General features: G+C 39.7%; 2 protein-coding genes across 7 annotated transcripts in view; one reads left to right on the plus strand and one right to left on the minus strand.

Annotated features, from left to right (window-relative positions):
* The window catches only part of BTAF1 (B-TFIID TATA-box binding protein associated factor 1), an 88,463-nt gene extending 84,079 nt beyond the window's left edge, over positions 1 to 4,384 (plus strand). For all 3 annotated transcript variants that reach the window (XM_044935419.1, XM_044935420.1, XM_025274157.2), the window contains 3 exons: positions 427 to 586; positions 1,347 to 1,517; positions 2,854 to 4,384. In XM_044935419.1, coding sequence (XP_044791354.1) covers positions 427 to 586; positions 1,347 to 1,517; positions 2,854 to 2,997 — 475 coding nt within the window. In that variant the 3' untranslated portion in view covers positions 2,998 to 4,384. The remainder of the gene's footprint in view (positions 1 to 426; positions 587 to 1,346; positions 1,518 to 2,853) is intronic.
* Positions 1 to 22,918, minus strand: part of FGFBP3 (fibroblast growth factor binding protein 3) — a 139,960-nt gene that overhangs the window by 101,809 nt on the left and 15,233 nt on the right. The window contains exons 2-3 of one of the 4 annotated variants that reach the window (XR_003106109.2): positions 17,435 to 17,506; positions 12,257 to 12,620 (exon numbers count right to left, since the gene is read on the minus strand). The exons of 1 other annotated variant lie outside the window; for it this stretch is intronic. The gene's annotated coding sequence lies outside the window, so the exon portion shown is untranslated. Of the gene's footprint in view, positions 1 to 12,256; positions 12,621 to 13,309; positions 13,370 to 17,434; positions 17,507 to 22,918 lie in introns of those variants that run through there. 2 more of the 4 variants (XR_006548107.1, XR_006548106.1) reach the window with 2 other exon arrangements.

Below are 22,918 nucleotides of genomic sequence, written 5' to 3' on the forward strand. Positions count from 1 at the left end.
GTTGTCAATATCTTCTAGGACTAGTATGATTTTAGCAACCCTTACCACCCTAATCTTCTGCCTTCCCTGACTGATCTGACCTTTTCCCACACTGTTCTGTCTCCATATGTTAAAGGTTCATACTTGGGTTTTGTCTTAGTGTTCCATTTTTGAAAATTACTCAAGTACATTTTGCAATTGGACTTAATTGCTAGGTATGAAATTTCTAACATGTTATAGAATACCTTTTTTCTACTACTAAAGATGTTATGTATATTTAAAAGAAGGTAGTCTCAACTTTAGTGGTCACAGAAATGGCTGTATCATGGATTTATAAAGCAATGTTCTTATTTGTGCTCTTTAACATTCATTAAACTTTTAAGTGTCTGTTATTGGAACTTTAGGAAGCAATGTACTAATTTTATTTTTTAATATCTATGTTTTTAGGTTTAACAATGATCCATCCATAGATGTTCTTTTACTTACAACTCATGTTGGTGGCCTGGGGCTTAACTTAACAGGCGCTGATACGGTGGTATTTGTGGAGCATGACTGGAATCCCATGCGTGATCTACAAGCCATGGACCGGGCGCATCGCATTGGGCAGGTGAAAGTCAGCGCTCACAGGCATTAACTGGCTCACTGGGGACAGTACTTCCCCCAAAAGACAAAGTCTTGGTTTGAGTTCCTATTTTTATGTTAATAAGTGTTGTGACATTAGGTGAGTCACTTGATTTTGTTGCACAACTCTCTCACACATTAAATGAGGTGCTTGGGCCAAGAAAACGTGGTATACTATCCATTCCTCATATTCTGTGATTGCAAACATTTTAAGGTCTTGGGCACAGATTTTTAAAAAACCTGCAATCCTAATTCAGTAGTAGTCAAGTACCTAAACTGCTAAGTCACTTCAGTTGTGTCCGACTCTGTGCGACCCCATAGACAGCAGCCCACCAGGCTCCCCCATCCCTGGGATTCTCCAGGCAAGAACACTGGAGTGGGTTGCCATTTCCGTCTCCAGTGCATGAAAGTGAAAAGTGAAAGTGAAGTCGCTCAGTCGTGTCCGACTCCTAGCGACCCCATGGACTGCAGCCTACCAGGCTCCTCCGTCCATGGGATTTGCCAGGCAAGAGTACTGGAGTGGGTTGCCACTGCCTTCTCCCAAGTACCTAAAACAAGCATACAAATCCCTCTGATTTGGTGAATCTCAAAGCTTATCTATTTCTTTGTGCTGCTGCTGTTGCTAAGTCACTTCAGTCATGTCCGACTCTATGCGACCCCATAGATGGCAGCCCACCAGGCTCCCCTGTCCCTGGGATTCTCCAGGCAAGAACACTACAGTTGCTTAACTTCTTTTTCTCATTCAGAAACGTGTGGTTAATGTGTACCGATTGATAACCAGAGGAACACTGGAAGAGAAAATAATGGGTTTGCAGAAATTCAAGATGAACATAGCAAATACTGTTATTAGCCAAGAGAATTCTAGTTTGCAGAGTATGGGGACAGATCAACTCCTTGATCTGTTTACTCTTGATAAGGTAAAGAACTTATACAATTTTTGTATTTATGTGTTCAGACTTCCTGGCAGTACTTGATAAAAGTATTAAAAGGGGCAGCAAAGGTGTTCACTTTAGTATCAACTAGATAACCCTTTGAGGGCATTTTTGATGTCCAGATAAAACTCTCGGATACTAGGGGATGTTTGAAGTTTGGAGTTTCTGATTGATGGCTCTAGCGTGCTCCCTGGGTTTTCTTTGCTTAGCTGTCCTTTACAGGTAGGAACTATCTCAAGTCAGCTAGACCTGACTCTCCATTCCTTGCCCTGCCTCCAGTTAACTAACTGGTGACTCGAAGCAAATTAACTTCTCTGGGCGTCTTCAGTCTTGGCAGGATAACAATGCCTATATTACCACAAAAGTATGAAGATAATAGGTATTTTTGTTATTGTGGATGACAGAACTGATAGAAAATAAGCATTAGCAAAGAATACACCAGCTGGAAATACTGTCGGTTTAATAATGTAAAACGAATAGGGTTGATTTAAAGTCCTGTGTAGGTTCAGAAAATCAACTGTACACTCAGTATAAATTATGGTAAGAGATGGCTTTATATAATGCAATTAAGCCAGCTATAATAACAGGGTTATCAGGTCCAAATTTTAGAGAAAGTAGTTTCCCTCTGTATGTTAAGCCACACTTAGGTGTGGCATTTGCAACAGTAACAAATTAGTCCCCAAAAGGTAGCCAAAATGGACAAAGGTTCCTTAAGCCTGTCATGTAAGGTAGAGAGAACAAGATCTGTGTAACCTAGAAAAAAGGCTCAAAGAAACATGGATTGCTTCAAATGTATTTTTATTTCATTAGAATATTCTTATGGGTGACTTCTTTCAGCGAGCAGAACTGGGCTCAAGGGGTCTTCCAGGGAAGCAAGAGCTGTTGCCGTAAACCATCTTACTAGCAAAATCTGAATATATGAGATCTTGATTATTGTGCTTTGTACTCTGTTATATAAGAGTGTCCTTGTTCTTGGGGTAAAGGGACATAAATAATATCTACAACTTACTCTGAATTGGTTTGGGGAAAGGCTGATGTATATCTAATTTTGTAATATATATACAGGGAGGAAGAATGATAGAGCCCAAAGTGACACAGTTAACAATGAGTTCTTTGCAATGGTCTTAAAATTCTTCTCAAATAAAAAGCATAAAATGGTAAATTATTAGGGCAGTGGAAAATAATACGAGATCATTAGCTTCCCCACATTTGGAAGTGTTTTCAACTCTGTTGAAAAAGTGCTGTCTTAGAAATAAGTGCGGTATTTTAAAGAAAAATAAAATTTTTGAAATTTTCCATTTTATCTTTCTTCCAATTCAAGGATGGCAAAGCAGAAAAAGCTGAGGCCTCTACTTCTGGCAAAACAAGTATGCGATCGATTCTTGAAAACCTGAGCGACCTTTGGGATCAAGAGCAGTATGATTCAGAGTACAGCCTGGAAAACTTTATGCATTCTCTCAAGTAACTATCGAATATTTTAAATGCAATTGCTGCTAGTTCAGTAACATTTCTGCTGATATTCAGCAAAGTTCAAAGTTTATGGTGAACTTTTAGCTCAATTTGTAAATAGATCTGAAGAATATTCAGCATAACGCTGGTCCTTGTTTCACTGGGGGGAACAAGTTATTCTCAAACATTTGCACTGTATTAAATTTAAATGTTAATGTGAAAAATGGTTTAAATTTTACACGCTGAATAGCGCAGAGCAGAGGAACCAAGCCAGGTTTACATGTGCTACCATGGGTGTCCTTACAGGGAACGAGCCGCCTGTCTTTACATAGTCACACTTTGTACAATAATATCCACGAGTACTTCAGTGTTCATGTACATTTTTTCTTTTAAATAGAACTTGTTTTTTATAAATGATTAAAACTAGGGCTTTTTTTTGTATAAAAGCCTTAATGAGCCATAATTTTAAGAATAATGACTACAATTATTGGTTACGCTTGGAACATGAGAATCTTAGAATGAATTGAACCAGGCCCTTGTGGGAAACGTTTATATATTTAATGCAGAGGCATAGTGTTTTTCAAATCTTTAACATCATTTTGTCAACTTTTAAAATATTATCAACTATTCTAAATACAAGTAATGTTCTATTTAAGCCTATCATAACATCCTGTTAAGAGGGTGTTTTTTAATTTATCTAAGGGCTAGGATATAGCCAGATTCAGAGAACATATGTACTCAATAGGTTTCAATCATATATATAATATATTTTTTGTAACTATGAACATATACAGTTTTCCAGAAGTAGATTTTACACTGTTTAGAATTTCAAAATCTATGGTGAAAAGACTGTTTATTGTAGTAATGCATGACTGAAGCATAAAAGGGAGAAATGATTCCTTTATATACACAAACATACATAAATACACATATCTATATGCACAGGCATACCTGTCCTGCATCTGAAAAGGTGCTTGGTATTGGCACTAAAATCATGTAGTTATACTGGGCAGCAATAATTGGGCATGAAGCTGATTAGTGTTAGAAAAGTGAGCTCAATAGCAAGGGTGGGTATATGTATATAGATATGCATGTATGTGTATATATATAATTTTATAAATTTCACACATAAATTAATACATGCCTGTGTGTATATAAATATGTATGGATATATTTGTATATACATGTACAGGAAATAGACATCCCCCAGGTTTGTGGCTGGCCATACACATAGGCATCGGTTTAAAAACCATCAGACCTCAGCTGTAAAATAACTTTGTTGTTATACTGTTCTGCAGCATTTAGACATGGACATGTGTCACATTTCAGTAGCTTTGACAACCATACTGTAACATTAAACATAGCATTCCACAAGAGAATAAAAAAAAGATTTAACTGCAAAATATGTGTAACTGTGTGTTATTTGTAGGAAATGATCACTAGAAAAAGCAAAAGATTAGATACATCCTAAAAAAAAAAAATCTTTTTTCTTTCTAATGGTTATTTTTTTCATTATTGAGAGTTATGTCAAATTCAATAGAAAACCAAAAGGAAATTCCTGACTGTACATAGAACATCCATTCTGTACAGCACATAGTAAGCTGTTTGGGAATGTGACCACTTAGAGGCAAAAGTGGGGAGACTATAAGAACATAATAGAAATTACAGGAAAAAAAAAAAAAAGCACTGTTCCAGTTCCTTAATCTCAGCACAGTCTTACACGTCCTGATTAAAGATAGACCTCCCCAATTTCCCAGAACACTTGCTGGCAGCATCCAAACTGACTGTAGGAGCATGTGTTATGAAGTGCCCGAGTAGACAGTGTGAGGCTATAAAGCGAAAACTTCACTTGTGCCAATTAACAGAAAATATTTGCCATCCAACAAGTCAGTGTCAGACATCAAAAACTGCCTCTTGGGACTTACCTGCTGGTCCAGTGGCTGGGAAAGCTGGACAGCTACATGAAGAATGATATTAGAACATTCCCTAGTACCACAGACAGAAATAAACTCTGAATGGATTAAAGACCTGAATGTAAGGCCAGACACTATAAAACTCTTAAAGGAAACCATAGGCAGAACACGGTAATATAAATCACAGCAAGATCTTTTTTGACCCACTTAAGCATAATGAAAATAAAAACAAAAATAAATAGGACCTAATTAAACTTAAAAGCTTTTGCACAGCAAAGGAAACTATACGACAAAAAGACAACCCTTAGAATGGGAGAAAATATTTGCAAACAAAGCAACTGACAAATGATTAATGTCTAAAATACACAAGCAGTTCATGTAGCTCAATATAGAAAGAAAAAACAAACCAGCCCCATCAAAAGAAAAAAAAAAAAGCGTGGAAGACCTAAGTGGACATTTTTCCAAAGATGACATACTGATGGCCAACACACATGAAGAGACGCCTACGTTGCTAATGTTTGGAGAAATGCAACCCAAACTTCAGTGAGATGTCACCTCACACTGGTAAAACACTCATCAAAAAATCTGCAAACAATAAATGCTGGAGAGGGTAAGGAGAGAAGGGAACCTTCTTAGTGGGAGTGTAAACTGATGGAAAACAGTATGGAGGTTCCTTAAAAAATTAAAAATAGAACTACCATATGAACCAGCAATCCTATTACTGGGCATATACACAGAGAAGAGTAGAATTCAATAAGACACAGGTACGCCAGTGTTCACTGCAACAATATCCACAATAGCCAGGACATGGTAGCAACCTAAATGTCCGTAAACAGAGGAAAGGATAAAGAAGATGTGGTGCATTTATATAATGGTATATCACTCAGCCATAAAAAAGGGACAAAATTCAGTCATTAGTAGAGACATGGATGGACCTAGAGAGTGTCATGCACGGTGAAGTCAGAAAAACAGATGCTGTATATTAACACATATATGTGGAGTCTAGAAAAATGGTACAGATGATCTTATTTGCAAAGCAAAAATAGAGATGTAGAGAACAAATACACAGATACCAAGGAGGATAGGGGAGGGGAGCACCGGGAGACTGGGATTGACGTATATATGCTACTGATTGCTGTTGTCGTCATTCAGTCGCAAAGTCATGTCTTACTCTCTTGTGACTCCGTAAACTGTAGATGGACAGACCCCTCTGTCCATGGGATTTCCCAGGCAAGAATACTGGAGTGGGTTGCCATTTCCTCCCGACACCAGGTATCAGACCTGAGTCTCCAGCTGACTGCAGACCAGAAAATTTGTAAATGGATGGTTTGATGTTACTGCAAATAATAATAATACAAAACAGATCTGGGTGGAAAAAAAATAAAACCAAATGTGTCTCCATCTCCGTTTTGGTTCTTGCAGAGCTGGGTAAATGGTGTCATGAGGAGATACGGAACACTGAAAAAGGAACAGATTGGGAAAGGGGAGAGTAGGAAATCAAGAATTATCTTTTGGTTGTTAAATTGAGATCCTTGTATCAAAAGTAGAGATGCTGACTTAAAGGAAAGGTCAACCTGGAAATAAATTTGGGGAAGGCAGTATTTGTAAGACGTGTGGGACCGAATGAGATCTCCTGCAGTATTATTTATATAGTGAAGTACTATACAGCAGGGAAAAACCAATGAGTATAACATGGATAAGTCTCAAAAACTTGAGGTTGAATGCAAAAATAATATGTATAGTCAAGTCTATTTATATATACTAAAAACAGGCAAAAATGAAACACTTATTTGATATATACAAATAAATCACATACATTGTTATTTCACATTTGAAAAATAAAAAACTGAGTGACATTCATATGAACAACACATTGATTATGTCCTACTCTGGTGATGGAAGTAAAGTCCAATGCTGTAAAGAACAATACTGCATAGGAACCTGGAATGTTAGGTCCATGAATCAAGGTAAATTGTAAGTGGCCAAAGAGGAGATGACATCAAACAGGAGAGTGGACATCGATTTTAGGAATCAGTGAACTAAAATGGACTGGAATAGGTGAATTTAACTCAGAGGACCATTATATCTACTACTGTGGGCAAGAATCCCTTAGAGGAAATGGAGTAGCCCTCATAATCAACGAGAGAGTCCAAAACGCAGTACTTGGATGCAATCACAAAAACGACAGAAGGATGTTTGTTCGTTGCCAAGACAAACCATTCAAGAATATCACAGTAATCCAAGTCTATGCCCCAACCAGGCACGCTGAAGAAGCTGAACAGTTCTGTGAAGACCTACAAGACCTAGAACTAACACCCCCAAAAAAGATGTCCTTTTCATTATAGGGGACTAGAATGCAAAAATAGGTATCAACAGATACCTAGAGTAACAGGTAAATTTGGCCTTGGAACACAAAATGTAGCAGAGCAAAGGCTAATAGAGTTCTGCCAAGAGAACACACTGGTCATAGCAAACACCCTCTTCCAACAGCACAAGAGAAGACTCTACACATGGACATCACCAGATGGTCAATACCAAAATCAGATTGATTATATTCTTTGCAGTCAAAGATGGAGAAACTCTATACGGTCAGCCAAAACAAGACCGGGAGCTGGCTGTGACTCAGATCATGAACTCCTTATTGCCAAATTCAGACTTAAATTGAAGAAAGTAGGGAAAACCACTAGACCATACAGGTATGACCTAAAGCAAATCCCTTACGATTATACGGTGGAAGTGACTAACAGATTCAAGGGATCAGATCTAATAGAGGGCCAGAAGAACTATGGACGGAGGTTCGTGACATTTTACAGGAAGCAGGGATCAATACCATCCCCAAGAAAAATGGAAAAAAGGCAAAATGGTTGTCTGAGGACGCCTTACAAATAGCTGGGAAAAGATGAGAAGCGAAAGGCACAGGAAAAGATATACCCATTTGGCAGCACGGTTCCTTTTGCGAAAGGTAAAAGGAAAGATATACCCATTTGAACGCAGAGTTCCAAAGAATAACAGAGATAAGAAAGCCTTCCTAACTGATCAACACAAAGAAAGAGGAAAACAATAGAATGGGAAAGACTAGAGATCTCTTCAAGAAAATTAGAGATACCAGGGGAACATTTCATGCAAAGATGGGCACAATAAAGGACAGAAATGGCATGGACCTAACAGAAGTAGAAGATATTAAGAAGAGGTGGCAAGAATACACAGAAGAATAATACAATAAAGATCTTCATGACCCAGATAACCATGACAGTGTAATCACTCGTCTAAAGCCAGACATCCTGGAATGCGAAGTCAAGTGGGAAGCATCACTACGAACAAAGCTAGTGGAGGGGATAGAATTCCAGTTGAGCTATTCCAAATCCTGAAAGATGATACTGTGAAAGTGTTGCACTCAATATGGCAGCAAATTTGGAAAACTCAGCAGTGGCCACAGGACTGGAAAAGGTCAGTTTTCATTCCAATCCCAAAGAAAGGCAATGCCAAAGAATGTTCAAACTACTGCACAATTGCACTCATCTCACACTCTAGCAAAGTACTGCTCAAAATTCTTCAAGCCAGGCTTCAACAGTAAGTGAACCGTGAACTTCCAGATGTTCAAGCTGGATTCAGAAAAGGCAGAGGAACCAGAGATCAAATTGCCAACATCCACTGGATCATCGAAAAAGCAAGAGAGTTCCATAAAAAAAAAATTCTACTTCTGCTTTATTGACTATGCCAAAGCCTCTGACTGTGTGGATCACCACAAACTGTGAGAAAATCTTCAAGAGATGGGAATATCAAATCACCTTCCTGCCTCCTGAGAAATCTGTATACAGGTCAAGAAGCAACAATTAGAACTGGACTTGGAACAACAGACAGGTTCCAAATCGGGAAAGGAGTACATCAAGGCTGTTTTCTGTCACCCTGCTTATTTAATTTATATGCAGAGTACATCATGCAAAATGCTGGGCTGGATGAAGCACAAACTGGTGGAATCATGATTGCTGGAAGAAATACCAGTAACCTCAGATATGCAGATGACACCACCCTTATGGCAGAAAGTGAAGAAGAACTAAAGAGCATCTTGATGAAAGTGAAAGAGGAGAGTGAAAAAGTTCGCATAAAACTCAACACTCAGAAAACTAAGATCAGGGCATCCGGTCCCATCACTTTATGGCAAATAGATGGGGAAACAATGGAAACAGTGACATACTTTATTTTCTTGGGCTCCAAAATCACTGCAGATGGTGATTGCAGCCATGAAATTGAAAGATGCTTGCTGCTTGGAAGAAGAGTTATGACCAACCTAGACAGCATATTAAAAAGCAGAGATACTACTTTGCCAACAAAGGTCCGTCTAGCCAAGGCTATGGTTATTCCAGTGGTCAGGTATGGATGTGAGAGTTGGACTATAAAGAAAGCTGAGTGCTGAAGAATTGATGCTTTTGAACTGTGGTGTTGGAGAAGACTCTTGAGAGTCCCTTGGACTGCAAGGAGATCCAACTAGTCAATCCTAAAGGATATCAGTCCTGAATATTCACTGGAAGGACTGATGTTGAAGCTGAAACTCCAATACTTCGGCCACCTGATGCGAAGAACCAACTCATTTGAAAAGACCCTGATGCTGGGAAAGACTGAAGGTGAGAGGAAAAGGGGACAACAGAGGATGAGATGGTTGGATGGCATCACTGACTGAATGGACGTGAGTTTGAGTAAGCTCCCGGAGTTGGTGATGGACAGGGAGGCCTGGCATGCTGCAGTCCATGGGGTTGCAAAGAGTTGGACACAACTGAGCGACTGAACTGAACTCTGTACCAAACACAATGGGAGAAGCTTAAAAACCAGTGAGGAGGGAGAGGATACATAAGCCAACAGCTCACAGAGTCACATTAACCTCACAAGTAGACCTCGAGGCAGAAACTATTTGGAGTAAAGACAGGTATCTCATAATGATAAAGTGATTTCAGTTAACCAGGAAGTTAGAACAACTCCAAATTGATATACACCTCAAAATCCATAAAGGACAAATAGACAACTACTTCAAAGGAAATGGACAAGGAATATTAAGAGGTCTTAACACACCTCCTTCAGTAGAATAAGCAGACCCTCCCACTCCCAAAAAAGGCAGCAGTGTATAAGTAATTTGAATAATACAGTTAATAAACATGACAACTGACAGAACTGCAGAATACATTCTTTGGAAGCTTATGTGTAACATTCACTAAAACTGACCATACGCTGAGTCATAATGCAAGTCCCAGCAAATTTTTAAAAAATTAAAATCACATATACAGTCTTTACGTTCTCCACTCCTATTGAAGACAGTGTAGTATTGGCATAAAGATCGATCAAAAATATGTTTGAGGCCCTTCCTTGTGTAATATGGCAATAAAAAAAACAAAGCACACACATCAGAAAATAAGATACACAACTTCTGATTTACAATGATTGTCTATGTAGAAAATTCCAAACAATCTACAAGAAAAGCTACTAGAATTGAGTTCAGGAAGTTCTCAGGATACAAAGTCAACATACAGAAATTAAAATGTATTTCTATACGTTTGGCAATAAAAAATTGGAAATTGAAATTTTTAAACATTTATATGATAGCACTAAAGTCCATAAAACAAGCCTTAGAAAATATTTAAAAGGTTTGTGTGCTGAAAACTACAAAATGCTCATGAAAGAAATAAAAAAGTTCTTAAAAAATAGAGATGTACATTACATTCATGGATTCAAAACTGTTAAGATTGCAGTTTTCTCCATATAGGTCTATAGGCACAAAGCAATTCCAATCAATATTCCAGGAGAACATTTTGTAGAAATAAAACAGACTCTAAAATTTATATAGAAAGGCAAAGGAGGGTGTCCCTGGAGGCTCAGTGGTCAGGAATTCGCCTGCTAATGCAGGAGACACATGGGCTCCATCCCTGGTCTGGGAAGATCCCACATGGCGTGGAGCGACTAAGGCCACGAGCCACAGGTACTGAAGCGTGTGTGCCCCAGAGCCCAGGCTCCACAAGAGAAGCCCCTGCAGCGAGAAGCCCAAGCGCTGCAACCAGAGAGCGGCCCCACAGCGAGAGAAGCTTGTGTGCGGTAACAGACCCAGCACAGCCAAAATAAAACTTAGAAAGGCAAAAGAGCCACAATGATAAAAAACAACTATGAAAAAGGAAACAGCCGGAAGACTTAAACTGCCAGATTTTAAAGCTTACTGTAAAAGTAATCAATAGAGTGTCGTACTGGCATAAAGACAAATTACTGGAACAGAATTGATTGCCTACAAAAAATGACACTAAAATTCTATATAATAAATTACCAATTGATTTTCTACAAAGATGCTAAAGCAATTCAATGGAGAAGACAATCTTTTCAAAAATTGTGTCCATATGCTAAAAAAAAAAAATCCTCACAACTCCAAACATACCTTACGTCTTGTGCAAAATTTAATTCAAAGTTAATCATGGACAAACATAATAAACCTAAAGCTGATTAACTCCTGTAGAAACAGAAAACATCAGAGAAAAACTGTGATGTTGGCTTGGGTGAAGCATTCTTAGAAATGATACCAAAAGCATGATCCATGGAAGAAAAACTAAGTCGAACTTCCCTAGTGGTCCAGTGGTCGGGAGTCTGCCTGCCAATGCAGGGGACCAAGGTTTGATCCCTGGTGCGGGAAGATCCAGGTGCCATGGAGCAACTAAGCCACGTACCACCACCACCACTGAGAGCAGGTTCTAGAGCCCGAGAGCTGCAGCTGCTGAGGACAACGTGCCCCGGAGCCTGTGTCCTACACCAGGAGAAGCCACCGCGAGGAGAAGCCCGCTCTACGATGAAGAGTAGCCCTTGCTTGCCACAACAAAGACCCAGTGCAGCCAAAAATAATTGTTTTTTAAAAGTTGTACTTTGGAAAAAATTAAGAACTTCCACGATTTGAAAGACACTAGAAAGAATGAAGAGTCACAGCATGAGAGAAAATACTTCCAAATCCCATACCTGATATCAGGCTGATATCTTGAGCATATCAAGAACACATAAAGAACTTCTAAAACTCAGTAAGCAACCCAATTTAAAAACAAGCAAAAGATCTGAACAGGCACATCACCAAATTAGACGCACTGAAGATAAATAAGCGCATGAAAGATGTTGAGGGTCTTTTCCAACAGTGTGTGGTGGTCTGTCCACTCCAAGTACACCCCTACGAGAAGAAGTCACAATTTTAAAGCCAGACAATACGAACTGTTGATGAAGATGCACAGCAAAGCGTATGGCCACTTTGGAAAACAGTTTGGCTGTTTTTTAAAAAGTTAAACCAATCCCATTCCGAGTTATATACCTGAGTGTAATGAAAGATGTTCACACAAAAAACTTGTACACAAATGTTTATAGCAGCTTTATTTATAATAGACAAAGGGTGCAAACCACACAAATGCCCATTAACTGACAAATGGATACATTTGATAAATGGTATTTTTGGCCATAAAAGTGAATAAAGTACTGATACGTGTGACACTAGGGATGAACCCTGAAAACATTTTCCTCAGTGAAAGAGCTCAGTCACGGAGGACCACACAGTACATGATTCCACTCGTGCGAAACCTCAGAAAGGGGAACTATATAGGGATAGAAAGAAAATTAGTGACTGTTAAGGCTGGGAGAGTGGTGTCAGGTGGGCGACAGGGAATGGGGTCAGATTTCTCTGTGATGAAAATGCTGTAATGTTGACTGGTGATGGTTGCCGTATCTGTGAATATATAAAAAATAACTGAATTGCACACTTAAAATCGGTTAACTATATATGAAATTTATCTCAAAAAATTGTTTTTGGGTTTCTTTGGCCATACCACATGGCATATGGGATCTTAGTTCCCAGACCAGGGGTCACACCCATGCCTCCTGCAGCGGAAGCATGGATTTTTAACCACGGGACTGCAGGGAAGTCCAAAAACTTTTTTAGAAGATAGTTTCTAGGGAAACCCAAAGGAAAGAGGAGAGACAAAAACAAGAACACTCGAGGAAACTGAAGCCACCAACACCTACAACTACAGCAAACACTAAACAGAGCCCAGTTCAGTTCAGTCGCTCAGTCGCGTCCGACTCTGCGACCCCATGAACCGCAGCACGCCAGGCCTCCCTGTCCATCACCAGCTCCCGGAGTTCACTCAGACTCACGTCCATGGAGTCAGTGATGCCATCCAGCCATCTCATCCTCTGCCGTCCCCTTCTCCTCCTGCCCCCAATCCCTCCCAGCATCAGAGTCTTTTCCAATGAGTCAACTCTTCGCATGAGGTGGCCAAAGTACTGGAGTTTCAGCTTTAGCATCATTCCTTCCAAAGAAATCCCAGGGCTGATCTCCTTCAGAATGGACTGGTTGGATCTCCTCACAGTCCAAGGGACTCTCAAGAGTCTTCTCCAACACCACAGTTCAAAAGCATCAATTCTTTGGGTGCTCAGCTTTCTTTATAGTCCAACTCTCACATCCATACATGACTACTGGAAAAACCATAGCCTTGATTAGATGGATCTTTGTTAACAAAGTAATGTCTCTACTTTTTAATATGCTGTCTAGATTGGTCATAACTTTCCTTTCAAGGAGTAAGCATCTTTTAATTTCATGGCTGCAGTCACCATCTGCAGTGATTTTGGAGCCCCCCCCCTCCAAAATAAAATCAGCCACTGTTTCCACTCAAATAGATAAAATCTGACAGTAAGAGCTTATTTACCTATTTCCCAATATGTCATGTGCAGCTTTCAACAAAAAATTACAGACAGGCTAAGGCAAGAAACAACACAATTTGGAGACAAAGCAAGCATCATTATCAGACTTTGGAATTATCATATTATAAATTTAGTGGCCACACTGCTGCTGCTTAGCTGCTCAGTCATGTCCAACTCTTTGCAACCTCATGGACTGTAGCTGACCAAGCTCCTCTGTCCATGAGATTTCCCAGGTGAGAATACTGGAGTGGGTTGCCATTCCTTTTTCCAGGGATCTTCCCAACCCAGGGATCAAACTCAGGTCTCCTGCATTGCAGGCAGATTCTTTGCCATCTGAGTGACCAGGGAAGCCCAATGGCCATAGTACCCAAAGCAATTATATATTTAATGAGATTCCTATCAAATTACCCATAACATTTTCCACAGAACTAGAACAAATAATCCTAAAATTTAGGTGGAACATAAAAGATCCAGAATTGCCGAAACAATCCTGAGGAAAAAGAGCAAAGCAGGAGGCATAACCCTCCCAGACTTCAGAAAATACTACAAAGCTACAGTAATCAAACCAGCGTGGCACTGGCACAAGAACAGACATACAGATCATGGAATAGAACAGAGAGCTCAGAAACAGACAGCCCACACACCTGCAGTCCATTAATCTTCAACAAAGGAGGCAAAAATACACAACAGAGAAAAGACAGTCTTTTCAGCAAAGGAGGCAAGAACATACCATGGAGAAAAGACAGTCTTTTCAGCAATTTGTGTTGGGAAAGTTGGACACCTGCATGCAAACCAATGAAATTAGAACACGCCCCCATGCCATACACAAAAATAAACTCAAAATGGCTTAAAGACTTACACATAAGACATGACACCATAAAACCCTTATAAGAGAACATAGGCAAAACATTCTCTAACATAAATTGTACCAATGTTTCCTTAAGTCAGTTTCCCAAAGCAATAGAAATAAAAGCAAAAATTAACAAATGGAACCTAGTCAAACTTACAAGCCTTTGTACAGCAAAGAAAACCATAAACAAACTGAAAAGATAACCCAAAGGAAAGAGGGGAGACAAAGACAAGGATACTAGAGGAAATTGAAGCCGCCAACCCTACAACAAACATTGAAGAGAGCCCAACAGCCAGCCAGACAGAAAACCTCACGCTAAAAGGCCTGTTCACCTACTTCCCTGGGAGAAAATTTTTTTTTTTAATTTTATTTTATTTTTAAACTTTACATAATTGTATTAGTTTTGCCAAATATCAAAATGAATCTGCCACAGGTATACATGCGTTCCCCATCCTGAACCCTCCTCCGTCCTCCCTCCCCATTCCATCCCTCTGGGTCGTCCCAGTGCACCAGCCCCAAGCATCCAGCATCGTGCATCGAACCTGGACTGGCAACTCGTTTCACACATGACATTTTACATGTTTCAATGCCATTCTCCCAAATCTTCCCACCCTCTCCCTCTCTCACCGAGTCCATAAGACTGTTCTATACATCAGTCTCTCTTTTGCTGTCTCATACATAGGGTTATTGTTACCATCTTTCTAAATTCCATATATATGCGTCCTTAAAAAACTGTAAATAGAACTGCCTTATGATCCAGCAATCCCACTGCTGGGCATACACACTGAGGAAACCAGAAAGGAAAGAGACACGTGTACCCCAATGTTCATCGCAGCACTGTTTATAATAGCCAGGACATGGAAGCAACCTAGATGCCCATCAGCAGATGAATGGATAAGAAAGCTGTGGTACATATACACAATGGAACTCAGCCATTAAAAAGAATACATTTGAATCAGTTCTAATGAGGTGGATGAAACTGGAGCCTATTATACAGAGTGAAGTAAGCCAGAAAGAAAAACACCAATACAGTATACTAACGCATATATATGGGAGAAAATATTTAAATGATGCGACCAACAGGGTTCAATTTTCAAAATACACAAACAGCTCATATAACTCAGTAACAACACACACACAACCAACTAAAAAACGGGTGGAGTTCTCTGGTGGTCCGGTGGTTAAGGATCCACCTGCTAATGCAGCGAACATGGGTTTGATCCCTGGTCTGGGAAGATGACACATGCCTCCGGGCACTGAGCCCGTGCGCTGCGACTACTAAAGACCATGCACCTTAGAGCCCATGCTCAGCAACAGGAGAAACCACCACAGGGAGAGTCCTGGGCATTGAAACTAGCGCTCGCCAGAACCAGAGAAAGCCGGAGCACAGCAACAAAGACCCAGCACCATCAAAAATAAATAAATGAATAAAATAATACTTTTTTGAAAAAAGAACTAAAAAATTAGTCTACAAAAATGCTGGAGAGGGTGTGGAGAAAAAAAGAGAACCCTCTTATACTGTTTAGTCACTCATCTGTGTCCCAACTCTGCAAACCTCTGGACTGTACAGCCCCTCGGGCTCCTCTGTCCATAGGATTTTTCAGGCAAGAATGCTGGAGGGGGTTGTTGCCATTTCCTACTCCAGGGGATCTACCTGACCCAGGGATTGACCCACATCTCCTGTGTTTCCTGTATTGCTGGTGGATTCTTTACCTGCTGAGCCAAATGTAAATTGGTGTAGCCACTATGGAAAACAGCAAGGAGTTTTCCTCAAAAAACAGGAGTTGCTATATGATCCTGCAATCCCATTCCTGGGCATATACTAAGACAAAACTATAATCTGAAAAGATAATGCACCCCTATGTTAATAGCCCCCTTCATGGATCACAGCCTTGTTGTGGTGAAGGGGCTTGCAAACTCAGTGAAGCTATGAGCCATGCCTGGCAGGGCCACCCAAGACAGATGGGTCACACTGAAGAGTTCTGACAAAGCGTGGTCCACTGGAGAAGGAAATGGCAATCCACTGCAGTATTCTTACCTGGAGAACCCCACGGACAGTGTGAAACAACACAAAGCTATGACGTCAGAAGATGAGCCCCCCAGGTCGGAAAGTGTCCAATATGCTCTGGGGAAGAGTGGCGGGCATTTACAGCTCCAGAAAGAATGAAGTGGCTGGGCCAAAATGGAAACAATATCCAGCATCGCCGGCTCAATGGACATGGACCTGAGCGAACTCCAGGAGACGGTGGCGAACAGAGGAGCCTAGCCTGCTAAAGTGCATGGGTCATAAAGAGTCAGACGTGACTTAGCGACTGAGCAACACCAACAAATGTTCATAGCAATACTGCCTTCAACAACCAAGACACGGAAACAACCTATATTATTTGGACGAACGTCCATTGACAGGTGAATGGATAAAGAAAATGTGGTACGTAGAGATAGTGGAATACTATTCAGTCATAAAAGAGAATGCAGTAATGCCATTTGCAGCAACACAGATGGACCTAGAGATGATTATTCTAAGCGAAGTCAGTCACACACAAAAAGCCAAATACCGTTAAGATGTCACTCGTGGAATTTTAAAAAAGACACAAATGAACTTATCTATAAAACAGACTCACAGACATGGAGAACAGAAGTGTGGTTGCTGAGGGGGAGAAAGGGAAGGAGAGGGACGGAGTGGGAGTCTGGGATTAGCAGATGCCAACTACCATATATAGAATGGATAAACACCAAGGTCCTACAGCACAGCATAGAGAACTATATTTATATTCTGTGATGAACCATACTGCAAAAGAATACGAAAAAGAATGTGTGTATACACCCACACACACACGTATGTACATATAGAAAGTCATTCTGCTGTCCAGCAGATTAACACAACATTGTAAAGCAACTATACTGCAATAAAAATGTTTTTAAAACAATAAAAATGTTTTTAAAAAGAAAATGCTAGAAGTCAAAAACACCGTAACAGAAATGAAAAGTACCTTTGGTGGGCTCACAGTGGACTTGACACTGAGTCAGTGAATTTGAAGATATGTCCATAAAAACTTCCCAAACTGAAATGCAAAGAGGAAAAAAAAAATGAAAACGACACACTATTCAAGAATTAAGAAACAATTATGGTGTAACGTGTAATGGAATAGCAGAAGGAGAGACAGAGGAAGGAGCAAAAGAAATATTTTAACTAATAATGATTGAGAATTTTCCAAAATTATCCTCACAAAGCAAACCACAGACCCAGGAAGCTCAGCAAACACCAAGCAGAAGAAACACCCCCTCAGCCTGAATCTACACCCAGGCATACCATATCCAAAGTATGGACAATCAAGCAGAAGAAACACCCCCTCACCCCGAATCTACACCCAGGCGTATCATATCTAAAGTGTGGACAATCAAAGACGAAAGTTTCCCTCACCCCGAATCTACACCCAGGCATATCATAGCCAAAGTGTGGACAGTCAAAGACGAAAGTTTTTGAAAGAAGCCAGAAGCCAAAAAGACCTTCCCTATGGAGAAACAATAAAAATTACATTGGACTTGTCTTCACAAACCATGCAAACAAGTACAGAGTGCAGTAAAATATTTAAAATGGTAAAAGAAAAAAACCCACCAACTTACAAGTCTGTATCAAGCAAAATTATCCTTCAAAAATGGAGCAATAAGGAGTTTCTCAGACAAAAACTGAGGGAATTTTTCACCAGCGAACCTGCCTTGCTTGCATGGAGTATTAAAAGAAATTCTTCAGAGAGAGGGGAAATGACAACGGTCAGAAACTCAGGTCTACATATACAAAGGAAGAACATGAAAGGAAGAGAAGTAAAATAAAATCTTTAGTTTCAAAATTCTTAATCTAGTAGTAACTATTCAAAATAATAGCAACAATGTATTTGATGATTATAGCTTATATATAGTGGAATGAATGAAAGCCACGCTATAGGGACAAGAAGGAGGAACTGGAAATGCACCATTATAAAGTGACTGCATTACCCATGAGGCTTCCCTTGTGGCTCAGATGGTACATAATCCGCCTGAATGCAGGAGACCTGGGTTGGGAAGATCCCCTGGAGAAGGGAACGGCTACCCACTCCAGTATTCTGGCCTGGAGAATTCCATGGACAGAGAAGTGAAAGTGGACTTAGATTAGTATAAATGCAAACTGCAAATCCTAGAGCCACTAGTAATAAAAAAATTGTAACAGAAGTACAATTGAAGTTCTAAGAAATAAGAGAAAATGGAATCTTATGATTTACTCGATAAATGCATAGAAGGCAGAAAAAGAGGAAATTTTAAAAGAAGTCAAAAAATGAGAGCAATGTATAATAAACAGCTATAAATATGACTGATACTGATTCAACTACATCAAAAATCACTAAGTGTAAATTACCTAAATACACCAATTAAAAGGTAGAAAGAGAGAGAGAAATGAGCCCCAATTATATGTTATCTACATGAGACCCACTTTAAATAAAAAGATATAGATTGGAAAGAAGTAAAGGGATGGAATCACCTCACACTCATTAGGGTAGTTATTATAAAAACAAAGCACAGCAGGAAACAAATATTAACAAGAATGTGGAGAAACTGGAAACTGTGAACTCTGGCGGTGGGAGTGTAAGATGCTGCACCCACCACTGAAAACAGCATAGTGAGTCATCAAAAATTTAAAGATATAATCACTACTTGATCTAGCAAAAACACTTCTGAGTATCCAATAAAACTAAAAGCAGAATCTTCAAGAGACAGCTGCACACCCATTTTGATAGCAACATTATGCATGACAGCCAAGAGGGAGAAGCAACCCAAGTATGCGTCAATAGATGGACGAATGGATAAACTCTGGTACCGACAAACAATGGACTATTACCCAGCTTAAAAAAAAAGGATATTTTGACATATGCTACAATATGGATGAAAGATTCTATGCTAAGTGAAGCAAGTCAGTCATTAAAAAAAAAAAAAAACAACTATGAGTCCACGTAAATGAAACACCTAGAGTAGTTAACATCATAGAAACAGAGAGCAGAACGGTGGCTGTCAGGGGCTGGGGAGGAAGAAAGTGGGGAGTTGTTGCTTAATGTGTACAGAGTTACAGGTTTACAGGAAGAAAGAGGTTTCAGTATCCACTGCACAACAATGAATATACTTAATACTGCTTGAACACTTAGAAATGGTTCAGGGGGCAGTGCTGTGTTATGTGGGTTTATTTTTTTTAACCACAATTAAATAAGAAATTTTTTAAAGTAGAGATGAAGAAAGATACATCATGCTAACACAAATCAAAAGAAAGCTGTAATATGGGACTTCCCTGGTGGCGCAGTGGATAGGAATCTGCCTATGAATGCAGCGGACATGCGTTCAATCCTTGGTTTAGGAAGACCCCACATGCTGTGAAGCATTTAAGCCCCACGCACCACGGCTTCTGAGTCCGCATGTCCCAGAGACAGAGCTCCGCAACGAGAAGCCACCAGCCATGGGAAGCCCGGCCTCTGCAACCAAGAATAGCCCTTGCTCAGTGCAGCCAGAGAAAGCCTGCATGCAGCAACGAAGTTTCAGCACAACCAAAACCAAATAAACAATAAAAAAGAAAGCTGTAGTAGTTACAGTAATTTTAGACACAACAACCTTCAGAATAAGGAAAATTATCCACAAAAGAAAGGGGTGTTACATAAATGATAAATGAACCAAGTCTCCAAGAAGACATAACTATGCTTAGGACATGGCTCTAACGACAGACCATCCAAATGCTTGAGACAAAAACTGACAGAACTGAAAGGAGAAACAGACAAATCCACGGTTACAGCTGGAGGCGTCGCCACATCTCCATCAACTGAAAGATCCCGCAGGCAAAAACTCAGTGAGGATATAGTAGAATGGGACCTAACAGAGGCAGAAGATACTAAGAAGAGATGGCAACAATACACAGAAGAACTACAGAAAAAAGATCTTAATGACCCGGGTAACCACGATGGTGTGATCACTCACCCAGAGCCAGACATCCTGGAATGTGAAGTCAAGTGGGCCTTAGGAAGCATCACTACAAACAAAGCCAGTGGCAGTGATGGAATTCCAGCTGAGCTATTTCAAATCCTGAAAGATGATGCTGTGAAAGTGCTGCACTCAATATGCCAGCAAATTTGGAAAACTCAGCAGTGGCCACAGGACTTTTGAAAAGGTCAGTTTTCATTCCAATCCCAAAGAAAGGCAATGCCAAAGAATGCTCAAACTACCGCACAACTGCACTCATCTCTACATTAGCAAAGTAATGCTCAAGATCTTTAAAGCTAGGCTTCAATGGCATGTGAACCGAGAACTTCCAGATGTACAAGCTGGATTCAGAAAAGGGAGCAGAACCAGAGATCGAATCGCCAACATCCTTTGGATCATAGAAAAAGCAACAGAATTCCAGGAAAACATCTACTTCTGCTTCATCAACTATGCTTAAGTCTTTGTGTAGATCAAAACAAACTGTGGAAAATTCTTTAAGAGATGGGAATACCAGACCACCTTACCTGCCTCCTGAGAAAAGCAACAATGAGAACCAGACATGGAACAATGGACTGGTTCCAAATCAGGAGAGGAGTACATCAAGGCTGTATATTGTCGCCCTGCTTATTTATCTTACATGCAGAGCACATCATGCAAAATGCAGGGCTGGATGAAGCACAAGCTGGAATCAAGACTGCCTGGAGAAATATCAATATCCTCAGATATGCAGATGACACCACCCTAATGGCAGAAAGTAAAGAGGAATTAAAGAGCCTCTTGATGAAGGTAAAAGAGGAGAGTGAAAAAGTTGGCCTAAAACTCAACATTCAAAAAACGAAGATCATGGCATCTGGTCCCAGCACCTCATGGCAAACAGACGGGGAAAAAGGGAAAAAGTGACAGATTTTATTTTCCTGGGCTCCAAAATCACTGCAGACAGTGACTTTAAAGTGTAGACTGCACTTTTCATGCAGCCACGAAATTAAAAGACATTTACTCCTTGGAAGAAAAGCTATGACAAACCTAGAAAGTGTGTTAAAAAGCAGAGACATTACTTTGCCAACAAAGGTCCATATAGTCAAAGCTATGGTTTTTCCAGTAGTCGTGTACAGATGTGAGAGCTAGACAACAAAAAAAGGCTGAGCACCGAAGAATTGATGCCTTTGAACTGTGGTGCTGGAGAAAACTCTTGCAAGTCCCTTGGACTGTGAGGAGATCCAACCAGTCTATCCAAAAGGAAATCAACCTTGAATATTCACTGGAAGGACTGATGCTGAAGCTGAAGCTCAAGCTCCAATACTTTGACCACCTGATGCAAAGAACTGATTCATTGGAAAAGACACTGATGCAGGCAGGAGGAGAAGAGGACAAGAGAGGATGAGATGGCTGGATGGCATCACCGACTCAATGGACATGAGTTTGAGCAAACTCCGGAGTTGGTGATGGACAGGGAAGCCTGGTGTGCTGCAGTCCATGGGGTTGCAAAGAGTTGGACACAACTGAGCGACTGAACAAAAACAGCAGCAGAATGTATGTATTTCTCAAACTGACATGGATTATTTATTGACCAGGACAGGCCATATTCTGGGCCATAACACACACTTCAACAAACTTAAAAGAACAAATACCATACAAAGTATGCTCTCAGATCACAATGGAATTAAACTGGTAATCAACAGAAGATAGTTGGAAAATTCAAAAAATATTTGGAGATTACACAACATATTTATAAATAACACATGGGGCAAAGGAAAAAGTCTCGAGAAATCAAATTAATATTTTGAACTAAATGAAAATACAAATTATCCTTATAATATTTTATATTACAAATGACAAAAGATCTAAAATCAAAACTTAAGCTTTCACTTTAGTAAACTAGAGAAAGAAAAGTAAATAAACCTAATACAGGCAGAAGGAAAAATGAAGTCACCATCATGCTGATACCAAAACCAGACAAAGACACAAAAAATAAAATTGCAGGCCAGTATCTTTGATGAATATAGATGCAAAAATTCTCAACGAAATAAAAGGAAGCCAAATCCAACAACACATAGAAACAGATATACACCACGACCAGCTGGATTCATCCCTGGGTCACAAGGATGGTTCAGTGTGATACTCCACATAAACAAAAGGAAGGAGAAAGCCGCAAGATCATCCCAATAAATACAGAAAAAGCACTTGATAAAACTCAGCATCCATTCCTGATAAAAACAAACAACGTAGGTATAGAGGGAACAATATAATATAATTATAATATAATATAATATATATATCTCAATATAATAAAAACTATTTATGACAAACCCACAGCCAATTGAATACTCAATGGTAAAATCTGGAACAAGACAAGGATGCCCACTGTCTTCAACATAGTATTGGAAGTCTTAGCCTCAGCAAGTAGACAAAAAATAAATAAAAGGTACACAAATTGGTAGGAAAGAGGTAAAACTGTTATTATATGCAGACAACATACTATATAC

This window comes from Bubalus bubalis, chromosome 23 (genome assembly GCF_019923935.1).
Source record: "Bubalus bubalis isolate 160015118507 breed Murrah chromosome 23, NDDB_SH_1, whole genome shotgun sequence".
Lineage (NCBI taxonomy): Eukaryota > Metazoa > Chordata > Mammalia > Artiodactyla > Bovidae > Bubalus > Bubalus bubalis.